Below are 22,992 nucleotides of genomic sequence, written 5' to 3'. Positions count from 1 at the left end.
TTGCTGTCCCTCTTTAAGTTAGTGAACATAGAGAAAAATAAGGCAAATAATACATTTGATGAGCAAGCTAAATAAACTGGAATGTGTGGTAGGGCAAGAAGTTATGAAGGGGGTGTAATACTGGAGATTTAAAGAAAGGTAGAGTTTGTATTGTTTTCATGTTTGTGTATTTCCCTGAAAGGAACATAAATCTGCTGGGGGGGAAACCAAAATTACATCATAAGCTAAACAGAGAGGAAAAACAAAAGCAAAATGATAACCTATTAATTTAAACTACAGCGAAATGTCACACACTGTCGAGCTTTACACACATCGAAGTTACAAAAGAGTCAGACACCTGAGTAATACATGACAACTGTACATTCAAATGACAGAAGTAAGTAATATTTCTGCCCTTAGTTCAGAGGGTTGTAACAAAGCTCTACTCCCACTTCCACATGCAGACTCACAAATCCCCAATCAGCGAAAATGAGGCGACATCTCATTGAGTTCTAGTGCATGGGTCAAGCATTTGAATCCACTCAGGCAGCGTTAACGGTACTAGTAACATTCTTGGTAGGCTATCCAGCGTTGCATCACACGCTTTATTTAGTTTCCTTGCCGCCTTAAGTGCCCTGCATGCATTTTGGAACACCGGCCTTGTAAAACATTAAAACCCCCCGCAAGAAGCTTTTGCGTCATCGTAAGCCACATTAGAGGCCCACGCTATACCGGTGTGAGGGAGGAAATGGCGGCTGTATGCAGAAAAAAGTGCACTGATGTGGGCATACACCTGTGGTTTTCATATGTTACATTTTTGTTGTTGTTTTTAATGGGTGCAAGACAAATGTACCTGATAGGACAGGAAAGCTGCCTGAGACTTCGACCTTTGACCCAATTCTGCTGAATTATATTTTTTTTAGCACCAAATCATCATGCTCCTTATTCTGAGATAACATTTAAAATCTGGCTGTTCAATATCATGTTGGGTTTTTGACTGTACAGAAAAATGTACAATGTCACAATTGTGCGGCACTTCGACGACGGCACCCTCGTCGTCTGGAATGAGAAGCGTATAGGCACAACGATTTAATTCTCTGCTTTATGATTTTCTTTTCAAATTATCATAACTAGTAACTAGTTATGGGGGTATAATGACAACAACAACAATAATAATAATATTTTGTGTTATATTTTTGCTGATTGAATGCTGTCTTCTACAATGATGACTTCAGCCCAGAGACTTAATTAGTACTACTTCTACTCCTCAATGTGCTACAAGTGAAGAAAAGGAAATAAAAGCACACAGATAAAATTAAATATAAAATTAGATAAAAATAGGCATTAACGTGCATGACTGAGGGCATATGAAATAAAAGCCTAAAAAATGGTTCGTAAAAAGTAAAATATCCTGGCTGGTAAAAAGCATCAAATGGAGGAAAGGAGGTTGCAAATAGAAATGTCCCAAGTGCTTTTTTCAAGTTATAGTAATGATGTTTCACCAGCAGACTGTACAAAATGTATTTTAAGATGCAAGGTAACCGCTGCAAATGCGAGCAGACAGCTCGAGTTTCTTTAGTTCCATGAGTACGGTAAAGTCATGGATCTAACTTCACCCAGTTCTGGCAAAAACAGTATTTTTTCCCCTTGATTTATTCAGAATCTTACATTCACATAGTCTGTGACATCACAAGTAATATCTGCATCAGCATTCTGTCCATAACAAGACAAATCTGTGTCTGTACTGAGGAATGTTATTTTGTCCTTGTGACTTCTCCATACAGTATATTTTTTCTTTAACCCTTGTATTATGTTAAGGGTCAATTTGACCCTTAACATAATACAAGGGTTCAGTGTAGGTGATGTTGAAGTTGTTCAGGCTAAGGTGAATGACTGAACCATTTATTATGCTACCCTCTGAATCTCATCCCTCCGTTGGTGAAACAGCTGATAAAATATCTCTGCTTTTACTCACTTTAAAGCCTTCAGTTTATAAAGTGCGTAATCTTCCTGCTGATATCCTGATGTCCTGTGATATTATGAGAAAAGAAGGGACAAAAACAGACATTAACCTTTGGAATGGCCAATCGCTCTGCTTTTTCTGGCTCCTCGGAGTCGGAGCAGGCGTGTGTGTCCGTGGAGGCGCGTGGTCGATGTAACGGCTGGAGGCTGATCTGGGTGCTGAGGAGGTTGCTGACGGCCTTTAGAGAGCTGCAGGTGTTCGCGGGCAGCGACGGGTCTGCCAGCAGGTCTGAGATCAAACCGTGAGCCTCGCCCATCACTGCAATGTCCACCACCACACTGGTACCCGATGACTACAACACAGGGTGAGAGGAAAGGGAGAATATGAATAAGACAACCAAGTGGTTGATCAGAATGAGACCACACTTCTTATCTCGATATCTCAGAGAGAAAGTGTCTAATTGTGTACATGAGCAAATGTTACAGTCCCAGAAGGCTCAGAAAGACCCTAATGCATATTAATCATTTCAAAGTCACTGACAATACATCGCCACCGATCAGGTTATATCAGTTCATGGATGTTAGTTTAGTATTTCATAATACTTTGACCAGTCGACCATCAATATCCCTTTTTTCCAGAGCAGGGTTAAAGCTGATCTGAGTTGATACTGAGTGAAAGGTTTTCATCCTGGACATGGTACCAGTACATCACAAGGTAAATGTAACAGGAATCATCACCAATGCACACACTCATCCATTTGGACAAAATATGCTGTTTACTGACAAAACTGAGAAATAAAAGAAATGCAATCTTTACGTCAATGTCCTCATGGTAAATTTAAAGCAGTTTCAAGGACCTAAGTCTGGTTTTATCAGAGCGAGAATTCTGGCATAAAGAGTTGGGTGTTTTATAGCACATATAGGGTTTTGGACCAAGTCAATAACTCATACAGTAAATAGAGCTCTTTTGAGGTGTTTCTTGTTTGTTTGAAATCACAGTACCGTACTGTTTTCTGACTCAACATTGTAAAAATAAACTGGACAATTCCTGTTTTTCGCAGAAAATGATGACCAAAGTTCATATTCTTGAGGAAAGCAGCATTGCAGCCATTTTACCTGACAACCACGACTTTGAAATAAGGTAAAAAAAAAAAAAAAAAAGCTGAGATATGCATGGAAAACATGCAAAGTCCAAATAGAAAGACCCAAGCTGATAATTCAGCCCAGACCTTGAAGCTGGGAGGCAAAGTTGAAGCGGTGCTATCCAATGGACCATGGAGCCACTCAGTGTTTCACGTTACCATGATGAACAAAACTTGGAAACCTTTGTAACAGAGCAAGACATCTTCAAGTGTCTCTTTTTTATGTTTAAAAAGAAAAAAACAACACAGAAATCAACGGAATTCACACTTGAGCATGAAGTCAAACAGTCTGTATAACAGGTGCATTCAAACAATAGCTTTATAATCACCTTGTCATATGGTTTCCATGTTTATTAATTTTATTTATTTTATGTATATAGTAATTTTGTTTTGACATAAATCCTTCTTAAATAAATCCTGCAATTGTGTCCGTCTCATCCCTTTGCACAACAGGCTTATCCCAGCGAGACAAGAGTCCCAGGCAGACCCGTGTATTGAGTTTGTGTTTCTATTTCTATTTTTATCTATTTAACGGAGAGTTATTCTTCCATAGAAAAATATTATTGTGATATAAATGGATAAATTTGAGTGAAGAGTTGAGTTTTATGACAAAGTTGATTCCTTTGAGCGCCGTAAAGCCAACTCACTAAATACAAAGCAAATTCTGATTACAGTCGTACTGATATAGTTTAACAAGGTTTTAAATTATTGCCTAACAAAGACTGTTTCTTTCCACACTGCAGCAGTGATTTATGTGGAAAGAAAAGGAGGGGCTGAGGCTACAGAAACAGTCTGCTGTGGAGAGCCGGAGGTGACTGAATGTGTTGAGAGTCAGCTGAGCTGTGCCTCTTCACTGAACCTGAGATGATCCCTGTTATAAAATAAATAGTCTCATCTCGTGACAGATCAAACAACTTGTCTGTTTACACTCTTCTTTTTTTTCTGCACTCCACTGCTCCCAGTTGGTGGTTGTTTGACAGGTTTTAGTTCTTGAACGGCGCCTGTTTTAATGTGTGGTTGATTTTTTATCTGCTTTGAAATAACTATGTTGTGACTATTGTATAAGAAGTATAACTCAATAGTTTGATTCATAACATCAGTTAGATTAAACATAGATTATATATGTATTTTTTTTCAGAACTATACTTTCACAAGATATAATGTATTTATTTATTAATATGAAATGGTGTATATATTTTTGGATGTGTGTGTGTGTAGAAATATTGGGTATGTATGTGATTGCACAAAATGTATTAAATGTAGATAGAATTAATATAAAGATTCATGGACAATGTTGACATGTGTATGGTTGTTGTCATACATGCAAAACAATGTGGCAAAAAAACAACAACAAAACAACAGAGGTACATTTCTAAACGTTTTACTCCTGGAGCAAATGAATGTAGTGGATATAAATGTGGGCTCGAACTGCAAGTCAAGGCAGGTCAACTCAGTTTCAGGACTGTGTACGATTTCACCTGCTTGACTTCATGTCTATGCAATTTTAAGTAAGCTCACCAAATTGTGTAAATAGTAGGAAAAACATACCATATGTGTAATAAATGAATTCACAGTGCAAAACGTGACTTATGCTGTTTGAAAATGTTTGGTGACTGGCGTCATTTTTGAAGAACTATTTAGCAGTATTGTGGTGGAATTCCAAGACCTCATTGCAACACATACACTGTTGCACTCTGTCTTCTGTCCTGGATTTACTTTCTAGATCTCTTTATTTGCTTTTTTCCATGACAAAGCTTTAACTTTGTGACTGATCATCACCCCCCCCCCCCCCCCCCCCCCCAACATGGTGCTAATCTTAGTCGATCACCTGCAACAATGCATGCAAACCATGATCTGGCACTATTAATACATGATCAATACATTATCTTAATAAATCAGGGTCCAAAATGAAAAGTACTCCCCCTTAAGTCAACATACTGCTAATCATGACAATGGCTGGCAAAACATGAATGAGCCCATGCAGCTCAGACATATGTATTTGTTGTGTTGGCACACCCAGATACAGTGCATTGATATAACCATAATAATGTTACTATGGATGCTTCTATTCCTCCAGGCCGGGGTACAAACTCCTTTCCTACATGAGTACAGTGACCTAGATCTTAGATTAGTTATGTTCATGTTTGTATTATCCATTTCCAGTGTTTTAACATTTTTGCTGTCACAATTGGATGAATTTATGAACCAAACAAGCCGGAAAAACAATGGTTTCTTTGTGAAGCACATGAATGCAGCAGGAGAACAGACCAGGCAGCTAATCAAAGGTAAAATCTTTTGGAGTTTCCAACATTTCAGTGCAAGTTGTGGCTCTGATAATACTGTGAATGTACTGTGATTACCAGTAATCCCTCAGATTTGGTTGTTGAATAAACACGGCAGAAACAAGATATGTAACAATTATAATGCAAGGTTGTTGTGTGCGCATATGTTCTTTTTTTCTGCTGATCATATCTATGCGAGTCCTCTGAAATATCCAGCTGATAGCGCACAGCCCAAACATCTTGGATGAAATGTAAATTATCCACATCACCCATAAGAAATGGCACGCAAAGTGGACAATAACAGCTTAGACAAGAGCTGATTATAAGACTGTGCGAACCAAAGCATAAATCTCCCCCTCTGCTCTTCTCAGGCATTTTTCCCTGCAAGTCTGTGCCAGCACATGACGCAAATAAGCGCACACGGTCACTCCATCCATAAGCCTTCGCTCGCCCATCTGCCAGACCCTCGAGGCTACTACACTTGGCGGCTGGCAGCAACCTCTGCTTCTCCTACTTTCCCTGTATGTGTGCCAGACTTTCTCACTTTGCTTGTAATTGCAGTCATGAGCGTTCTTTATCTTTATGTGAAAGCTATTCTATTGCATTTATGAGGGTGTCATGAAAGCCACCTTTTTTGGCCCCCATACTTGTATTTGTTTGAGTCTGCAGAGAAAACTGGGGGCCATATAAGGTAACCCACCCTTCTGTATCCAAATAACGTGACAGGTGATGCTCATAGTTTGCCTCTTTAAATAGACTATCAGCTCCTCAAAGCCGCCACAGCTCTAAGCTGTGATGTGATGAGTAAATGCATCAAGTTCGTAGGAAGACCGTTTCCTGGAAGAGCCTGCGTCTGTATGTGCGCGTGTGTGTGAGTGTGCACGTGTCAAATCAACCTGAACAAAACCCATTAGACCACTCCAGAGCTTTATGACATCCTGCTATTGTGACATTCAACTATTACCTGGCAGTAATGGACTATGTCAAGCTAATGTCGGAAAGGAAGTGAGATAGTATGAAAAAAAAAAAAAAAAAACCAACAAAAACCAAAGAATTTGTGTACGCGTAAACATGCACACAAGAAGTTAGTGCGGCTTTTTTGGACTATTTTGAGTTCCTCCTAGATTCACCGACTTTGCTGTAGTTGGCTGCATACTGAAACCTAATGTGCACATTTTACAAATGCATCTGATGCGACACGCATTTGAGCTGATGGAGTGGAGACGCAGCGGCGAGGCACGGCAAGGGAGAAGGTTATTGATTCCTCCCAGCATAAAGGCCCGTGGGATACGGCAGGACGAGCAATGGTCAATGAGTAAATCAACAACAGACAGACACAGATGTCCGCAGACACACATCGACAGGCACGCACATACATGCACGCACAGAGACGAGCATGCAGCACAACTTCCCCCTGGGATCAGTCTGTCAGGCTCTCAAGGTAATGTAGTACACGCTGCACACAGAAAGATAGGCCGTACTCTCTGAGCAAATGCAGCGCACTGTTGCAGGAGACAAAATTACACACCGGCCTCTGATGATATACACAGATTAAAAAAAAAATAGGATCAGGGAACATCATGTTGCTAAGAATAGAAATACTGATTTCAATCACAAGGCACATCATCATCATCATCGTCGTCTATTTACAATAGAGAAGGATTCGGCATGAGCAAAATAAAAAGCTAACAAACAAATAAAAAGATGCTTTATGGCGTTAGAGATGAGAGAAACTCCACAAGGTAGACCACCTGGTGGTTTAGTCTGAAATGTTATTCCATCAAAGAGGGAATCCAATTTCTCTGACATGTCTGTTATATGTACATAGTTGCACATCGCTTTGTCAATACCAGGGCTCTTAAACATGCTGCTCAGTCCGCAAGAGGGCTCCTGAGGGATAGCCTTGTACAGTGTAAAGGAAAAAAAATTAATAAAAATCCTTATTTGGGAGAAAAGGAAAAGAAAAAAAATCTAACTGCTCCATAGAACAGCAGATGGCAGCAATACGTAATGTCTACATAGCTACTGTGGCTGCATGATGTTAAGTAAACATACAGTATGCAATAACAATATGTTACGTTGATGTCTTTGTAATTTGACTTTTGTTCTTCCTTAAAACAACAAACATTTTTTTGACATTGTTGTGTTTATTTACTTTTGACTTATGTAAGGTCAATCAACTAAAATGTTTCAATTGGTTGAATTAATCACATGTTTCTTTCCTTCATAAATTAAGCTTCTTTGAATGTGCAGAGCATTAATTCACCAAGCATGGCGCTCCGACTTATCACAGAGCAGTAGGAGTTAATGGGATTACTATTGCAACAACCTATCATCAGTGAGGTAAAACTGTCCCGCGACAGGCTAAACCCAGCTCACAGCGGCTATTATTCTCTGACAATCCAACGCTTGGTCAATTCTGCTTCACAATGATAAAAAGAGTCAACATCGCGGCATCAAAATGCAACGTTGCCATGAAGGCTTTGGCCGCCGCAAGCCAGTTGCCCTTGTCGTAACGTTTCTCCTGCTTGAAACAGTTTGTTTTATCTATAATTACACATATGGATATAGTGTTGATGATATATTTTCAATATATTGTGAAGTGATACTTGATTCAGCTCTCGAATTAGCATTGGTATTGAAGGTTGAGGAAGAACACAGAATTTCTGCAGCTTTTAGCATTCATGTTTTCACTGATAGTTTTTCTGAAGAGAAACACTGGCAGGTAGGATTTTACAGGGCACTTTAAATGTCCACTATAAGATGTTTTTATAAAAGCTCTTTATTAAAAGAATGTAGTCTTTGAACTGAAACTAAGGTCAGACCCTGTCTGTATTTATAAGCAATTATGTGATAATTGTACTGGGTTGGCAGATCAAATTAGGACGTGTCTCCTGAACTGAACTGAACTGAATTTGACAGCTCTGGTTATGAGCAAAAAGTTCACACACGAAGGCAAAAACACAAGCAAAATACATGCGTTAGTGCGTGTGTGGCTTGTCATCATGGTTTGGAGACATTAGGCACACGTGTGGATGATGCGTATCTGAACAGATTATTTTCCCACCCTCCACTCGCTCTTAAAAAAACCAAAAAAAACCCCCAAAAGAAAGTCCCATTTTTGTTTTTACTTTTGCTCCTTGTCACAATTATGTTTTCCTCCAGTTTCCCATATCTGCTATTTCCCACTGTCTCAGATTTCCCTCTGTAACCCCCATCCCACCCCCTCCAGTCCCTCTCCTGAGAGACAGTTAGGAAATATCAGGCAGATGGTGAGAGCAGAGAGAGAGAGAGAGAGAGAGAGAGAGAGAGAGAGAGAGAGAGACAAAATATATGCTTCCATTTTCAATGTACAATAACCACTAAGTTGCATGGCATTACTGACTATACTTTGCACTTCTTTGTACATTTCTTGGGAAATAACAGAAAGCACCATACAGAAAAACTGAATCGCTCATTAGACCAGAGGTGCTCCATCCTGGTCCTGCATGTTTCTAGTGTCTTCCTGCTCCATCACACATGAATCCAGTGAATGTGTAATCATGAAGATGTGTGGTATTTATGGTGTAAATGAGGAGAGAGAGAGAGAGAGAGAGAGAGAGAGAGAGAGAGAGAGAGAGAGAGAGAGAGAGAGAGAGAGAGAGAGAAGCTTAGTCCACAGGCAGGCCGTGGTCAGTCAAGTGAAAAAGAGAACAGCTCACTCTTGCAGACCAGCTGAGCTCCTCCACAGTGGAATCTACAACTGTAAATACAGCACTACAGAGGGGAGGTGCCCCCGTGTTTTGGTGCCATTGTATCAATAGCGCAGATAATTGTGAAATATGTACCTCTTTCAGGTTCAAGATGTCTTTTTGAAGCAGTGGGACACGACAAAGACTGCCAGGGGTCAAATTCATGCGCAGGATATCATTTTTTTATGTGGGATTGCAGAGCTGCAATTGGTTCTGAGCAGGTTGATCGGTTTAAAATCACAACAAAAAAAAACCCCTATAAGTGGCAGGCCAGCAGAGTCTGTTTCTCATTTTCAAAGTCATTTCACGTAATCTTGAATATATAATTGCCAATGTGATGCTACCACAAAATCAGTTGCTATTAATTATTAAGGGAAAGATTAAAAAACTATGCAAGCTATTGTGTTGAAGTGAGACAATGCAAAGATAACACCCGCACCCTCACAAGACATTTACTCTACAATAACAGTGACAATTTCCACAGTGGTTTCACCCTCCTGCTTACGAGCAGCAGTCTCTCACCACGTAATTGACCTAAAAACTAGGCTGTAACAAGAAGCTTAATTTAGACGTTGCTTCAAGTTGTCCTATTTAAACCACCTCATCATTACTGATTAAATGGCTTGCCCACATGAGCCTGCATAGACGCGCGCGCACACACACACACACACACACTTGCACACACAAGGAGCAGGCACATGCACAAACAGCACACCGGAGGCTGATTTGAACTTAACCTGTTTTGAAGGATGAGAATGGTCCTGGTGTCGTCCCATATTACTGGCCGAGTGCCTCCTCTGCATCGTTTGCAGCCGCTCAATCCTCACTGTTATCTGAATTAGCACAAACTCAAGCAGTCCCGTTCTTTCTTTTTTTTTTTCCCTTTCCCTTCCTTGAACCCCAAATGTCACAGGAAGTAAGACACAACAGTCTCAAGCCAAGGCAACTGACATTTCAGTAATGTAGCCCACAAACACTTCCTCGCCCTCTCCACTGCTCTGCTGCCTCATGAACCTCCCCCCCTGCATCCCCTCTCCCGCCCCTGCCTTCTTTATCTGCCAATTGCAAATGTTCAGCAGAGGTTTCAGAGATGAGGAGCCCAGCGGTACAAATCAGTTGAATGTATTGAACATACCTGGTTGCTGGGAGACATAGGGACAAAGATCAAAAGGAATCATCAATGGACCATAAAATAGTTGTTGGGGCTCAGTTGGCTACAGTCATACTCCGCCCATTACTTGTCAAGTGTTTCCTGCGACAGCAGGTGATGCATGACAACCAGCTAGTGACTAATGTCTTTTATCGGACAAGCACTTTCTCAGGAAACTGAGGAACATATTGATTTGTTAAAAATCAAGTTAAAAGGCTGAGTTTGTTGTTGTTTAAAGGAAAAACCGGATGTAAGTAATCAGACTACAATACAGTATGTGGCAGTGGTGAGTCACCTCACTGTTCAGTCTCCATAGTCCTTCAAGCTCCGTTCACTCTGCAGGTCGTGATGCTCAATTCCAATTTCCTTCTGAGACCCGACTTGTGAACATTATCCAACCCCAGAGCGACTGCATGCGCAGAAGAACGCTTGACATCATGCCGAGCACGCTGTTTAAAGAAGTAAATATGGATGGTCTACACCTGTCAGTGCCACGGTTGGCAGATCTGACTCACTGCTTCCAGCCAAAACAATGTAAAACACGCACACCTCAATAAAAACCAGGCCAAACCTCAACCTCAACCTCAACTTCTGTAGAGGTCAAGCTAAAACAAAGAAAAAAACGATTATATGTGTAATAAAGACAATGTGATGAGCACACAACAGCTCTAAATAAACAAAGTTAACAGGTAAGAGAATTTGCCCGATCTGGCAACACAAGTCAACGCGTGGAGATCCATTTCCAAGTGGTTCTGAGAAACGAGCCAACAAAAATGTAGACAAAATAATGAGGGAAAGCAGAAGGAAGTTGAGAAATAAAAGAGAGCACAGCTTTTTATAAAAGAGAGCTCTGGTTACAACATTTTGGTGGAACTGCTTCCTCCGGTGAAGATTTGTCACATCAGTCACATGTCAATGACGTGGAAGTTGCACATTTGTAACGCGATCGTTCAGTCAGTGGCCGTATTGCTCGATGGAATTGAGTCGCATTTACCTTCAGTGTGAATGTGGTTTTAGTCAGAACTTTAGCAGTTTTACATTTACTTAACAGCAACCAGGAGCTTCAGACACGTTTTTAAATGTTTCTGCGCAGCAGGTGTCTTTTCGTTTGGGTTCAGCACAAGCTCCTCTGTTCAATAAATCATGATGCACGACTCAATACACCATCTTGTCGTACAAAGTGGTATCATGACATTGGATGGATTTTTGTTGTTTACCTTATTAGCCTCAATAGCTATTCCTGTAATACGCAACCGTTGACATGATAACCTATTACTTTATCATAATTTAATGTTATTGATATAATAATATTTGCATTTAGAGTACCCTTAAAGCTGGGAACAAAATACGGAAAATATCCTGTACTTATTATTGGATTAAAAACATTATAAATGAGTGATTATTTTACCTAGATCAAATGTTAAGTTGTGCTTTCAGAGTTGCCTGAGAAGCTCCACTTTTTTCCATTTAAAATATAACATGAAAAACAATTAAAGGAAAATGTTATTTTTGCCAAACTATATATCAAACTGTAAAAAAATATATAAGCAGAAGCATTTAAAGCCTTTTTTTTCTTGAATTAATTTTTGCTGTAGTGTACACGTCATAAAAATTAGATCTGCAATTGCTCAGAATATTTTATAGAAATTGGGAAGTTAATAGTTAAAATTCCATCAACTATGTGTGAAAATTTTTATTGTCAGGTAGTGAATTAACCCCCCCCCACCACCACCACCACACACACACACACACACACACACACACACACACACACACACACACACACACACACACACACACACACACACACACACACACACACACACACACACACACACACACACACACTAACCTGGGATTTGCTCAGCGCTCTCTTGTAGTCCCATTCTGCTTGACACATCATCTGGAGGTAGAAGCACAAAAGAGGAGACGTCAGAGATTTGTCCACTCCATGATGACACCATACAAATGTGCCTGAACACAGAAGCTGTTCACCACCCCCCCCCCCCCCCCCCCCCCCACCCCCCACCCAGCACACTTACCCCTCCTCTACCCACCACCCTTCTCTCCATCAACCCATCTAAAAATAAAACAAGAGCAGGCACCGTTGATGAAGAAAAAGAAAAGGACACATCACCCTTAATGCTGGAGGGTTGATCTACATACGACTCTCCTCACCCCCTCACCCCCTCACCCACCATCAGCTTTTATTCTTCTTTTAGAGGAAAAAAGTGTAAAATTCAATTTCACACATGGCAGGTTCTAAGTAATTCTTTCCTAAATGTGACAGGATTATGTTTTTGGGCACTTTAAAGGGAACTTTTCAAAACCGGCAAAAAAAATCCAGTTTGATTTATATAGTGAAACAGAAACATAACATGATAATCAGTTTTGAACAATACAGCATCGGGAAAATTGCAAAAGAACTCAAAAAAGTCATCCCCAGTATCTGAAATGTAACTTAATACATTCCCCTGACGACAGTAGAGAAATCATGCCATGTGATGTGACGAGTGTAAGATATACTACTCTGACCTATATTTCATGCTGCTGAAAGCTGCTGTGGTGCTGAAGGAGACCTCAGAACTTTAAGCTTCACTCAGGCTGAATATATGCAATGTGGAAACAAAGATTCTATTCTTTCTTTTTCTTTTTTTTAATTTACAGACGGACACCACATTAGTAACCACACCTGGCAGCGTTCGTTTTGTGTGATCTGGATATGCACAAATTAAATTCTGTGCAATTTTGAAAACTATGTACTGGTAATCCAAGGTTTGTTTTCTGCATTACAGGACCTTTGATTAGCCCGCAACAAATTATAAGAGCAATGCAAGTTTTCTTTTGAAGTGAAGTGGACATTTTTTTCAGCTAAGATACCCATTATTCCTAATATCTCCACTGGGGGTTTACACTATTTTAGTAAGATTAGCAACCATAAACTATCCACCATAGTCATAAATCATAATCATTTGCGTTTAAGGTATTTTTTAAATTTGTGTTATGTGAGAGGTTAACTGGTGTCTGTGGCTGTGTGTTTTAACCAAACATGAATAGAATAGAATAGAATAGAATAGAATAGAATAGAATAGAATAGAATAGTTCAGAAGACTGATGAACCACAAGCTGTTTCCCTGCCTGTTTGTCCTGCATTTTATACATACATTGATAATAATAATGAAAGGAAAGATATATTCTGCATATGGTTTCATCAAATGAGCGACTCATAAATGGAAAATGATGCTCAGAGGTTTCCATTGAATAAATGATCATTAAGTAATAAGCAAGATAAAGACAAAGGTTTGTGTCTCAGTGGCTGGAGGTACTGGACGCTGTGGCTCTGTGGAGTAAGATGGTTGATAACAGAAGAGATCCCTGAGCACTCAGAGGCACGTGATCCGATGAGTCTGAGGCTGAATGAGCTCCTGCGCTGCCTCGGCTCGACATAAATGGGGGTGAGAGGGTTTGTCCATGATCGCCTTCAGCTCCCCTCTCGTCCTCTGCACCGTCACTTCCCCCACTACCAGCCTGCCCACCCACTGCACAGTGAATTAAACTACAGCACATCTGTGAAATACAGGACTAATAATAACTTCCCTAAACGATAAGCCTGTATTTACATATTCCAAAAAAAACTTCCAAGATGACTGCAGCTTTTAATAATAAATTAATTATTACTGTTTATTTAACGCTATTAAGATGCAAGACATTTAAAACATGCATGTGAATATTGTCCATGATACTGTGAAAGTCCTGCAGGACACAGTAATAATTGTGTAGAGGCACAAACCTTATTTCTGGTAGTTTTTCAACAATTTTCCCAGTTACTACCACTTGTCAGATCTTGTCAGCAGTGTCAGGATATGAGAATATTTAAATGTGGCTTCTTTTTTACATGTGCATGTTTGAAGAGCAGAATATGTGTATATTTAATGTACACACTCCTTGATTATCATTATTCTTGTTGTTATTATTAATATTATTCCCGAATCAATGGCCACAGGCCTATATTGTGCATGCTCGTCTGTGTGTGTGTGTGTGTGTGTGTGTGTGTGTGTGTGTGTGTGTGTGTGTGTGTGTGTGTGTGTGTGTGTGTGTGTGTGTGTGTGTGTGTGTGTGTGTGTGTGTGTGTGTACGTGTGTGGATTTCCAGGGCAAGTCATAGCACTGATGTCATATAATGTGATGACCTGACAGTGCGACTGTCATCCGCTGAAGATGACTTTGCCTCTTGAATGGCAGATGAGATAATCTGCTTAATACGGTGGATTTGTGTTTAATGCTGAAGATTCCCCGCGGAGGGAAATTTACTTGCAAGAATGAAAAAAAAAAAAAAGATAATAATTTCATTATTTCTGTCATGTATAATATGCACGCTTAACAATGAGGTAGTGCAATTTATTAACCGGAAGCTGCATTAAAGTGATGATGTGTTTGCATTTCTGCACCGTATCAGATATTAAAGTTTAGAATCGCAAACGAATCCCTGTTTTGCAATCGCAACCATTCCAGCCTCCTCCTTCCACCCAGGCCATTAAACCCTCCTCTGTGCTCCTCTGTCCCTCGACGCCCTCCATTACAGCTCAAATACGCTCCTCCTGTCGAGTCTATGAGTGGCTGGGAAATCACGGTGACCTAATGTACTTCTGAGCCCCATAATCTTTGACACCTTCATCATTCAATCTTAATTAGAGTGACACTAATTCCACTCATTCAAATTGCACACAAGTCAACAGCAAGCGTGGAAATTACATGCAGTACATGCGCGTATCTGCACACAGCCGTCTGCAGGGGGAGCTCTTTTTGAGGACTTGAACAGTCTCAGTTGTGTTTGCAGAGGTTCAGTCTTTTCAATCATCTCCTGATTTGTGCAAAGTACTTTTACTTAGTAGGTGCAAATAACTTTGTGTAATCAGTCTTCTTCATCCATTAATTAGTAAAAGCTCATCGGGGGCTCATCTCAGTCGATGATGGTTCAAAGTCAGAAACACTCCTGACAGGTCAACAGTAGAATCACAAGACAACCACTGAGAGACAGTCAACAACACACACTCACTTTCACAACTACAAGCAATTTATAAATCAGAGTAGACCCATCCACAGGAAAAACATGCAACCTATACACAGAAAGACCCACATGTGTGGGATCAAACCTGGGATATTGTAAATGCAATGAAATGTTTCTCATTCTAAATTAGCATATCAAAACGACACATTTTAAAGGTTAAACGTGTTTTGGAGCTCCACTTAACGGACAAAAAACCCCGGCTGTTTTGGTTGGAAAGGTTGCAGATCTAATGTGTGATTTGATGGTCGTGAAAGCCACAATAAAGACAAGCGTCGTGACACAAATCATTATCTACTGCTTTACGGTACTTTTTGTAATATTCCGAAAATCATAAATGTCATGAGGGTTAAATCGGGCTTTATTGTTACGTTATATCTTGACAGCAGTACCAAATTGATACTGAAATGGACTGTATGTGTTGGGTGATATTCTGAGAAACTGAGCAGGAATGCAGGACAGTGAAATCCCAATCAGCATATCGCCGAAGCCTCATCGCTGAAAACTGTGCTTGAATAGTTCATATTTAAAATAACATTTATTTGCTAAGTTTTGTACGCATGGTGGTGAAGTAGCATTAATCACTGTGATTATCCCTCTGGCAAACGACACACTGGTGACTGCAGTTTGTCAGGTTTATTATGAATAAATTAGGATCATGTTCAATAGTTCTGAATATTCTCATGCTGCGTGTCCTTCGACAATCTCTTTGTTAGGTCAAGATAAGTCTTTTAAGCTGCTATGACCTAATTGTTAAAGCTGTCTGGGTAGCTAAAAATAAAAGCACACACGGGCCTCAAAGAAAATTTGGTGGATTTGGACTGTTTTCACCTGTGACACACACACAACATGGAGTCATTAGGTGCAGTGTGATGTTTAGTTTTGAAGCACTTCATGAAACTCTGTGACACTGTTTAGGTGCGTGCGTGTGTGTGTGTGTGTGTGTGTGTGTGTGTGTGTGTGTGTGTGTGTGTGTGTGTGTGTGTGTGTGTGTGTGTGTGTGTGTGTGTGTGTGTGTGTGTGTGTGTGTGTGCTGTGACGTACAACGACAAATACCACGTCAGTGTTGTACAGATTAATGTGTATGAATTACTTAGTGCACGTGTACGCACATACAAACATGCGAGTACTGTCGAGGACACTCACGTGCATTGACGCACACACGAACACACACGCTGTCTGTCACGACTCTGACAGACACGCCGGCCCTGAAGGACCCAGCGAGCCAGATCAGAACCCCCTACCGGCCCACAACTGCTCTCACGAGATCTCAGGAGAGGCAAAAAAAAAAAAAGAGAGACTCTGTCGAAACTTGAAACAGAGAGCACAAGTTGACGGCTACAGAAATAGTTCTGTCAGGTTATGACTTTCTGTTTAATGTGAATAATTAGTGTGGAAGCAATGAGAGGCACAAAATGAGAACATAATGGCTCCGTGCAGATATATCATTAACTCTGCTAATCTTATCTCACCTTTCCTCATCTCATCTGTTGGTCTCCTGGTCCTGGAGTTGAAATAAAATCCACACACAGCTATACTTTATGTGGCGAATATAAGAGACGGAGCTCAGAACAGTTTGTAAAAGAGGGGATATTTTCAATGCCGGGGATAAAAGAGGTCAAAAGATTAAACTACAATGAAATAAATTGAGCTGGATTTATAACACAAGAACAGAGGAGCGTTTGATTGGCTTTTTTTGTTTTTTTTATAAATTAAAGCTACTGTAAATACATTTTTTTCAATAAATGCATGCAATATTAACCAAAAAATTGACCTTTTCTTTATGTTTCAAATAATTCCAGTTTATCGGAGGAATAGCAGATTTTCTCTGAATCAAATCAGCTAGCCTGTTCATGTTGTGATAGAACAATAACTAGTGACAGGCAGACATTTCACTATTTAGCCAAGGAGCCCTAAAAAGTGAGCATAGGTGATCATGATGAACAATTCATCAAATCCATGTATAGATAAACATTAACCAGCGCAACAGTGTGGTGATGTTAAATATTCTGCTGACATTCTTTTTGAAGCTCCTCCATACACACTGATCATTGGAGCCTGTTTTATTGTACTGTCGTGTTGTTCCTTAGCATCCTATTCAACTGAAAGCCAAACCAGTTTTTCTTTTTCTTTTCTTTTTTTTTTTTAATACAAACTGATGCTTTTTCACCCCAAGAAGTACAGTTTAGCCAATAAAGACAGTGAGCTGCCAGATGGATTTGGCAAAGCAGGCTGTGTATTTGTGTGTGTGTGTGTGTCTGTGTGTGTGTGTGTTTATGACTGTGTGTGGTAGTGTGTGAGCGGGGAAACGGCGATGGGACTCCTGGGCTGGATTACGATGACTCATCCACACACACGCACGCACACACAGGCACGTGAATTCAAACCATCATCAGTAAAAACCCTGTTTGCGCTACTCACTGATGCTAATTGTTCCCAACCAGCGGGGTCCTGTCAATGCACTGCGAAACCAGACCGCACCAACGATGGCGTATTGATCTGATTACCAAGCCCACGTCACTCTGTCAAGAGAGCATTTGTGTGCCTGCCGTGCAAATGCTCCACGGAGCAACGGAAGACATCCGTCACAATAATTATTGAAAAATCTGCTGATAGGCATCACAATTTCTAGGGACTTGTGTTACTGTGATGTTTCAACATACAGTACACATATAAATGAAATTGTGTCTGCATTCATATGATCAGCTTCTATATTAAATGATCATAACCCATACTTCCTGATTACATTTCTACCTGACGAACACCGACTATATATATGCTGCATTGGATCTTCATTCCGCCATAATATAATGCCTAACATTGTGTAGGCCTACTTTCTACTGGCTAAACAGCCCTGAGCTGTGGATAAATGGAATCCAAAAGACCTCTGAAGATGTCCTTTGGTATCTGACAACACAACCCAGCTTCATTCAGAATTGTGTAATACAACAACTCAATGAGCCTTGGCCACTAAAGACCCTGCTGCTGATTCACAGCTTCTTCCTTGACGGGAGCATTTCTGTCACTGACCACTGGCTGAGCTGAAATACTCAACAAGAGCTGCAGTTTGTGACATGCTCTGGACCAGTCATTCAGAAATGCAAATCTGGCTCCTTTGGCTTTACAAGAAGTTTCTTCTTTTTTTCAAACAAAACGTTTTTGAAACAGTACCACAATATAGACAGATGCTCATGTGATGACAAACATCCCCATTAGGACTAAAAGGTAAACACAAGATGCCAAATTGTTTCTGTCACTTGGTGCCAATGCCACCTCAGAATATCTGTTTACCGCCCTGCTCTTATAGACCGCTGAAACAGAATTATCAAAGCAAGATTGCATTAGATTAAAAACCTATTTATTTATTTATGTATAAGAATTAGTAGTTCTTTCGTGATTTCTCTGTTCCTTCAAACTGCACAATGATGAGTTGTTGACAATCACGCGTAAGATTGAAAAAAAGAAAAAGGCCAACTAATTAAAAATGGTGCTGCTTTAGTGAGATTTTGCGATTTGCGTGAATCAAGTCAAAGCATGACAGGCTTTCTTCAAAATATAAACACCACATTTAATGGTGTACAAATGTTTGGGGGTGTATTTATTTGTTGTATCATATCACATTGTGGCACAGTAGCAGTATTCGAGTCAACACGATTATATAAACTCTTATTCTACAACTCTCCATTGAAAAATATAGACAAACAGACATTTAGACAAAAGTACAAGTTTAGATCATGACGGATATAAAAAGCTAATGGACATTTACCTCAAAACCGGCAGAAGTCTCCTGAACACAAAGCTGGTGGCCGGTAAGAAATACCATTACCAGGATATGGCTATTACCAGTGTGCCCCACACTTGTCTGATGGATGGACGTAGTAACAGAAATCTAGAGAATGGAGCAGCTCACAGCCAAGATCAATCACAGAATGGAAAGCTTCCATTCACACTGACAAGAATGATAGAACTAAATCACAGCCAAATGGTGTGATTGTATTCATCTGTAGTTTTTTTTATTTTTTAGAATGGTTGACTGTAAAATTCAACATATTGTAAACTTGAACACTAAAAAAAGTAGTTTACAGGGTGACATTAAAGGGTTCATGACTGTTATATTGTTCTCAAAATGTATTGTTCCCAAAAGTTACATTTATTGTTTTTTATTTTGGATAAAAAGAAAACCGGAGGCGCCTCTGGTGGCGCTTCATGTAAAGTTTGAACTTTGAGGACAAGGGATAAGGGTTTGAATCATGGTTGCTTCATTTAAGACATTTGGCATGAAAACCAACCAACGGTGCAAACTGCAGTGACTATACACTTACTTATTTATACATATCCATACCAAACTAAAAACACTACAAATAAAAGAAGTAGTTTCCAGCTTTATAGCCTTTATATGTTTCATACATGTATAGAATATATGTCTAAAAAAGATTGAGAAAATGTATTGAATACATTTTGAATGAATCTATATTTAAAAATTATAAAAACACATTATTAATTTAATCTATAATTTGAGAAGAGTAATTCCTTGTCATATTCTATGTAAATGAACAAAAAAAAACATGTCAATGCCACTAAATATGATAGATTAAATAAAAGGAGGGGAAAACTAAAACTTGTATTCATCAGTTGATTTATAGCTCGAGCCCTGAATTTCCTGTGTGAATAGATTGTGGTCCTGGCAGCCAGTAACATATCCTCAGGCAAGTATGTGTACACTTATCTGTTTCAAAGTGGAGTTGCATGACTAGGCCTTTGCATGTACTGTCAAGTAGAAGCGTGCATGCATCTGTCAGCGGGATCAGATGTGTACGTATTCCCCTTTTCATGTTTGATGCATGAACTGCTGCGTGTGGTCTCGCAGTCGCAAGTGATCATGTGCACTGCAGCAGGATGCCTTGTAACAGATGACGGTGATAATAACTAATATGCTCTGGGTAATTACACAGCATGATTTAAAGAGAGTAGAGGCAGCACTGTCAATGAAAGAAAAGAAAAAAACACATCCTCTTTAGATGGCATCAACATCAGTAGCACATGATAGCAGTGTGGTGTTGAAAACGCACTACCACAATTTACACATACAACTCATTCAATCATTGTATTTTCAAGCATAATGTATGTTCTTGCTGAAAGTTCATGTGACCGAGGGTGGCTATCTTTCCATGTCTGGAAAGTCCTGCTCAGGCTCGTCTGGTTGTGCAACGGTTGCTTGTTGGAAGGTGTTTGGATCGATGTGGTACCTGTAACTTATGTATTTCATCAGCATTGTTGTGTGCCTTATAATTTTAAGATATTTGAACTGTGTCTCGTCTGTATGAATAAATGACCAATTCAGCGATATAACCGGAAAGTTGGACAGGCATCTCAGAGGTGACAAATTATTTGTTATTATGTTTAAAAAAATATATCTTTTCAACAATCACCAGTACAAATAAGAATTCAGAAATTTTTAGAGATCAAAAATAGTTCTGTTGAAGCCTTACTGCACAATTCAATCAATCACAAATATAAAAAAAGTTATGATTAACTCTTCTATCTTAGGAAATTATAAAAGCAAAGAAATGCTTGTCCACAAAGATACTATTCAATTCAATTCAACTTTATTTATATAGCACCAAATACAATACAGTCATTCCTTGGTGCTTTTAACAGAGAAAAGAGAAAAACCCAACGGATCCACATGAGCAAGCAGGTTTATTTGTGACTGTGGAAAGGAAAAACTCCCTCTAACGGGATAAAACCTTTTCAGAAACCAGACTCAGAGGTGGCGGCATTCTGCGGACCGGTAGGGGTGAGGGGATAGAGGAGAGGAGAGGAGAGGGCAGACTGAGAGATAGATTGGATGGGGAGATACGACTTTAACAAACACTGGTGGTGAGGTAAGATACGAAGCTGAAGACAGATCCACATTATGGGGACAATACACAACAAGGTATAAACCAGGACATTTAAATACACGTGTAGTAATTACTTGGAAAACAAGAAAAATCTGTTATTTTCACAAATTTTCAAACCTCCTGGACAGCATGTGAAAAGTGGGCACCGAGGTTAAATAAAACTTTTGTTCACCTTCATGTATCTCCAGAGTTGAAGCTACGTGCTGAACCTCAGGGTGGTTGTTAATACAGAAAGGTTGTTCATGGACAACATGGACGGATTTAAATTCTCTTGATATCATCTGCCTTGACGTTATAGCTATGAGACATACATACGTCAATTCAACATGTTGTTAATTATTCGTACAATGACATATGAAGCAAATATGTTAGTGGTATTTGTATTATAATTTTTTTTAATTAGCTGCAACAAATACAGCTAGTCTTCCTGGAGTCAGTCCGTGATGTGTGACTCTAAAGACAGCTGGCGAAGACAGCTGAATATTAATAAGTTTATGACACTGAGAGAGGCTAGTATTAGTAGTATTAGGACATGAATGACACTAATAATAGCAATAATACAGTAACTGAAGACCAAGAGGACAGCAAAGTATTTGATCTAATTTACCCACGTTTTTTTTTTTAAACGAAATACATATATATATATATATATATATATTGTTATAGTTTTCCCACTTTTTTCTGGAAAATGTCTCATACTCCCAAATACTGCACAGAATGTCATTCAATATGAAAGAAAAAAAAAGGTTCCATGTCCATTTTCAATACCTTTAGTGTTTATTTTCATCTACAAATCTTAAACACTATAATCCATGTTCTAATGAGTATTCTAATGAATGTCCCAAGAAAGGGTTTAACTAAGGGTTTTATGTAATGTGAATGCATTCAATTTAATGAAGAACCATGTGACAAATATTACGGGACAAGACTTACTAAACAGGGCCTGAACATTGTGTTGAAATAATCGACGGAATCAGATTAGATGTGAAAAAGGAAAAGAACAACAGTGTATTAATAAATTACCACTGAAAAGTGCAATAACCTCTTGCAATGTGCTCCTTGATGAATGTAAGCATTTCAAATCAGAATGAAGTGACTGCAGTGAGTGGACAACATTACGAAATCCAAACACTAAAACGGCGTTAATAACACTCTTAAGTTGAAAATACATGCATACACTCTTGCATCATCTACTTGTTATCTTTCCCTCGCTAAGAAAGCTGCATCACACGCAAACAGGCCGCCATGCGTGCAAAAATACTCATCTGAAGCACAAACACACACACACACACACACACACACACACACACACACACACACACACACACACACACACACACACACACACACACACACACACACACACACACACACACACACACACACACACACACACACACACACACACACACACCACATCCTCCTCCCTCTCGCCTCCCCTCAGAGACTCATAGCGGAGTGCTTTTCCGTGGCATTGTTGTACCCATGTTAGGGCAGTGACGCCAGCGTGTCATTCTCTACCCGTTCCTGCGATAGGTGAGTGCGTCACGGTTCCCACAACCCACTTCTCTCCGTCAGCCTCCCGCTTTTGCTGATCGAGGTTGACATTGCCGGGCGTTAGCAGTTCAGGCAGAGGCTCACGGGAGCAACGTGAGCAGCACCCAGAAAATGCTCTTCCATTTGAAGCTGCATGAGTAATGGCTCGCATCCTATTTTGTGGTTATACTTTACAAAAATGTACTCTTTCATACTTTTTAAGGATGGCAATTGACAGGAAAC

The 22,992-nt window shown here is 39.7% G+C and overlaps 1 protein-coding gene across 1 annotated transcript in view; it reads right to left on the bottom strand.

Moving 5' to 3' along the window:
- Positions 1 to 22,992, bottom strand: part of LOC308142786 (cGMP-inhibited 3',5'-cyclic phosphodiesterase 3A-like) — a gene marked incomplete at its 5' end in the record, with an annotated part of 66,227 nt that overhangs the window by 12,563 nt on the left and 30,672 nt on the right. Inside the window, 2 exons of the mRNA XM_080513364.1 lie at positions 2,052 to 2,294; positions 12,099 to 12,149. Of these exons, the coding sequence (XP_080369490.1) occupies positions 2,052 to 2,294; positions 12,099 to 12,149 (294 nt within the window). The remainder of the gene's footprint in view (positions 1 to 2,051; positions 2,295 to 12,098; positions 12,150 to 22,992) is intronic.

Source organism: Blennius ocellaris, assembly GCF_963422515.1.
Source record: "Blennius ocellaris genome assembly, chromosome: 2".
NCBI classification, from domain to species: Eukaryota; Metazoa; Chordata; class Actinopteri; order Blenniiformes; family Blenniidae; genus Blennius; species Blennius ocellaris.
This window is presented reverse-complemented; position numbering and strand designations above follow the sequence as displayed.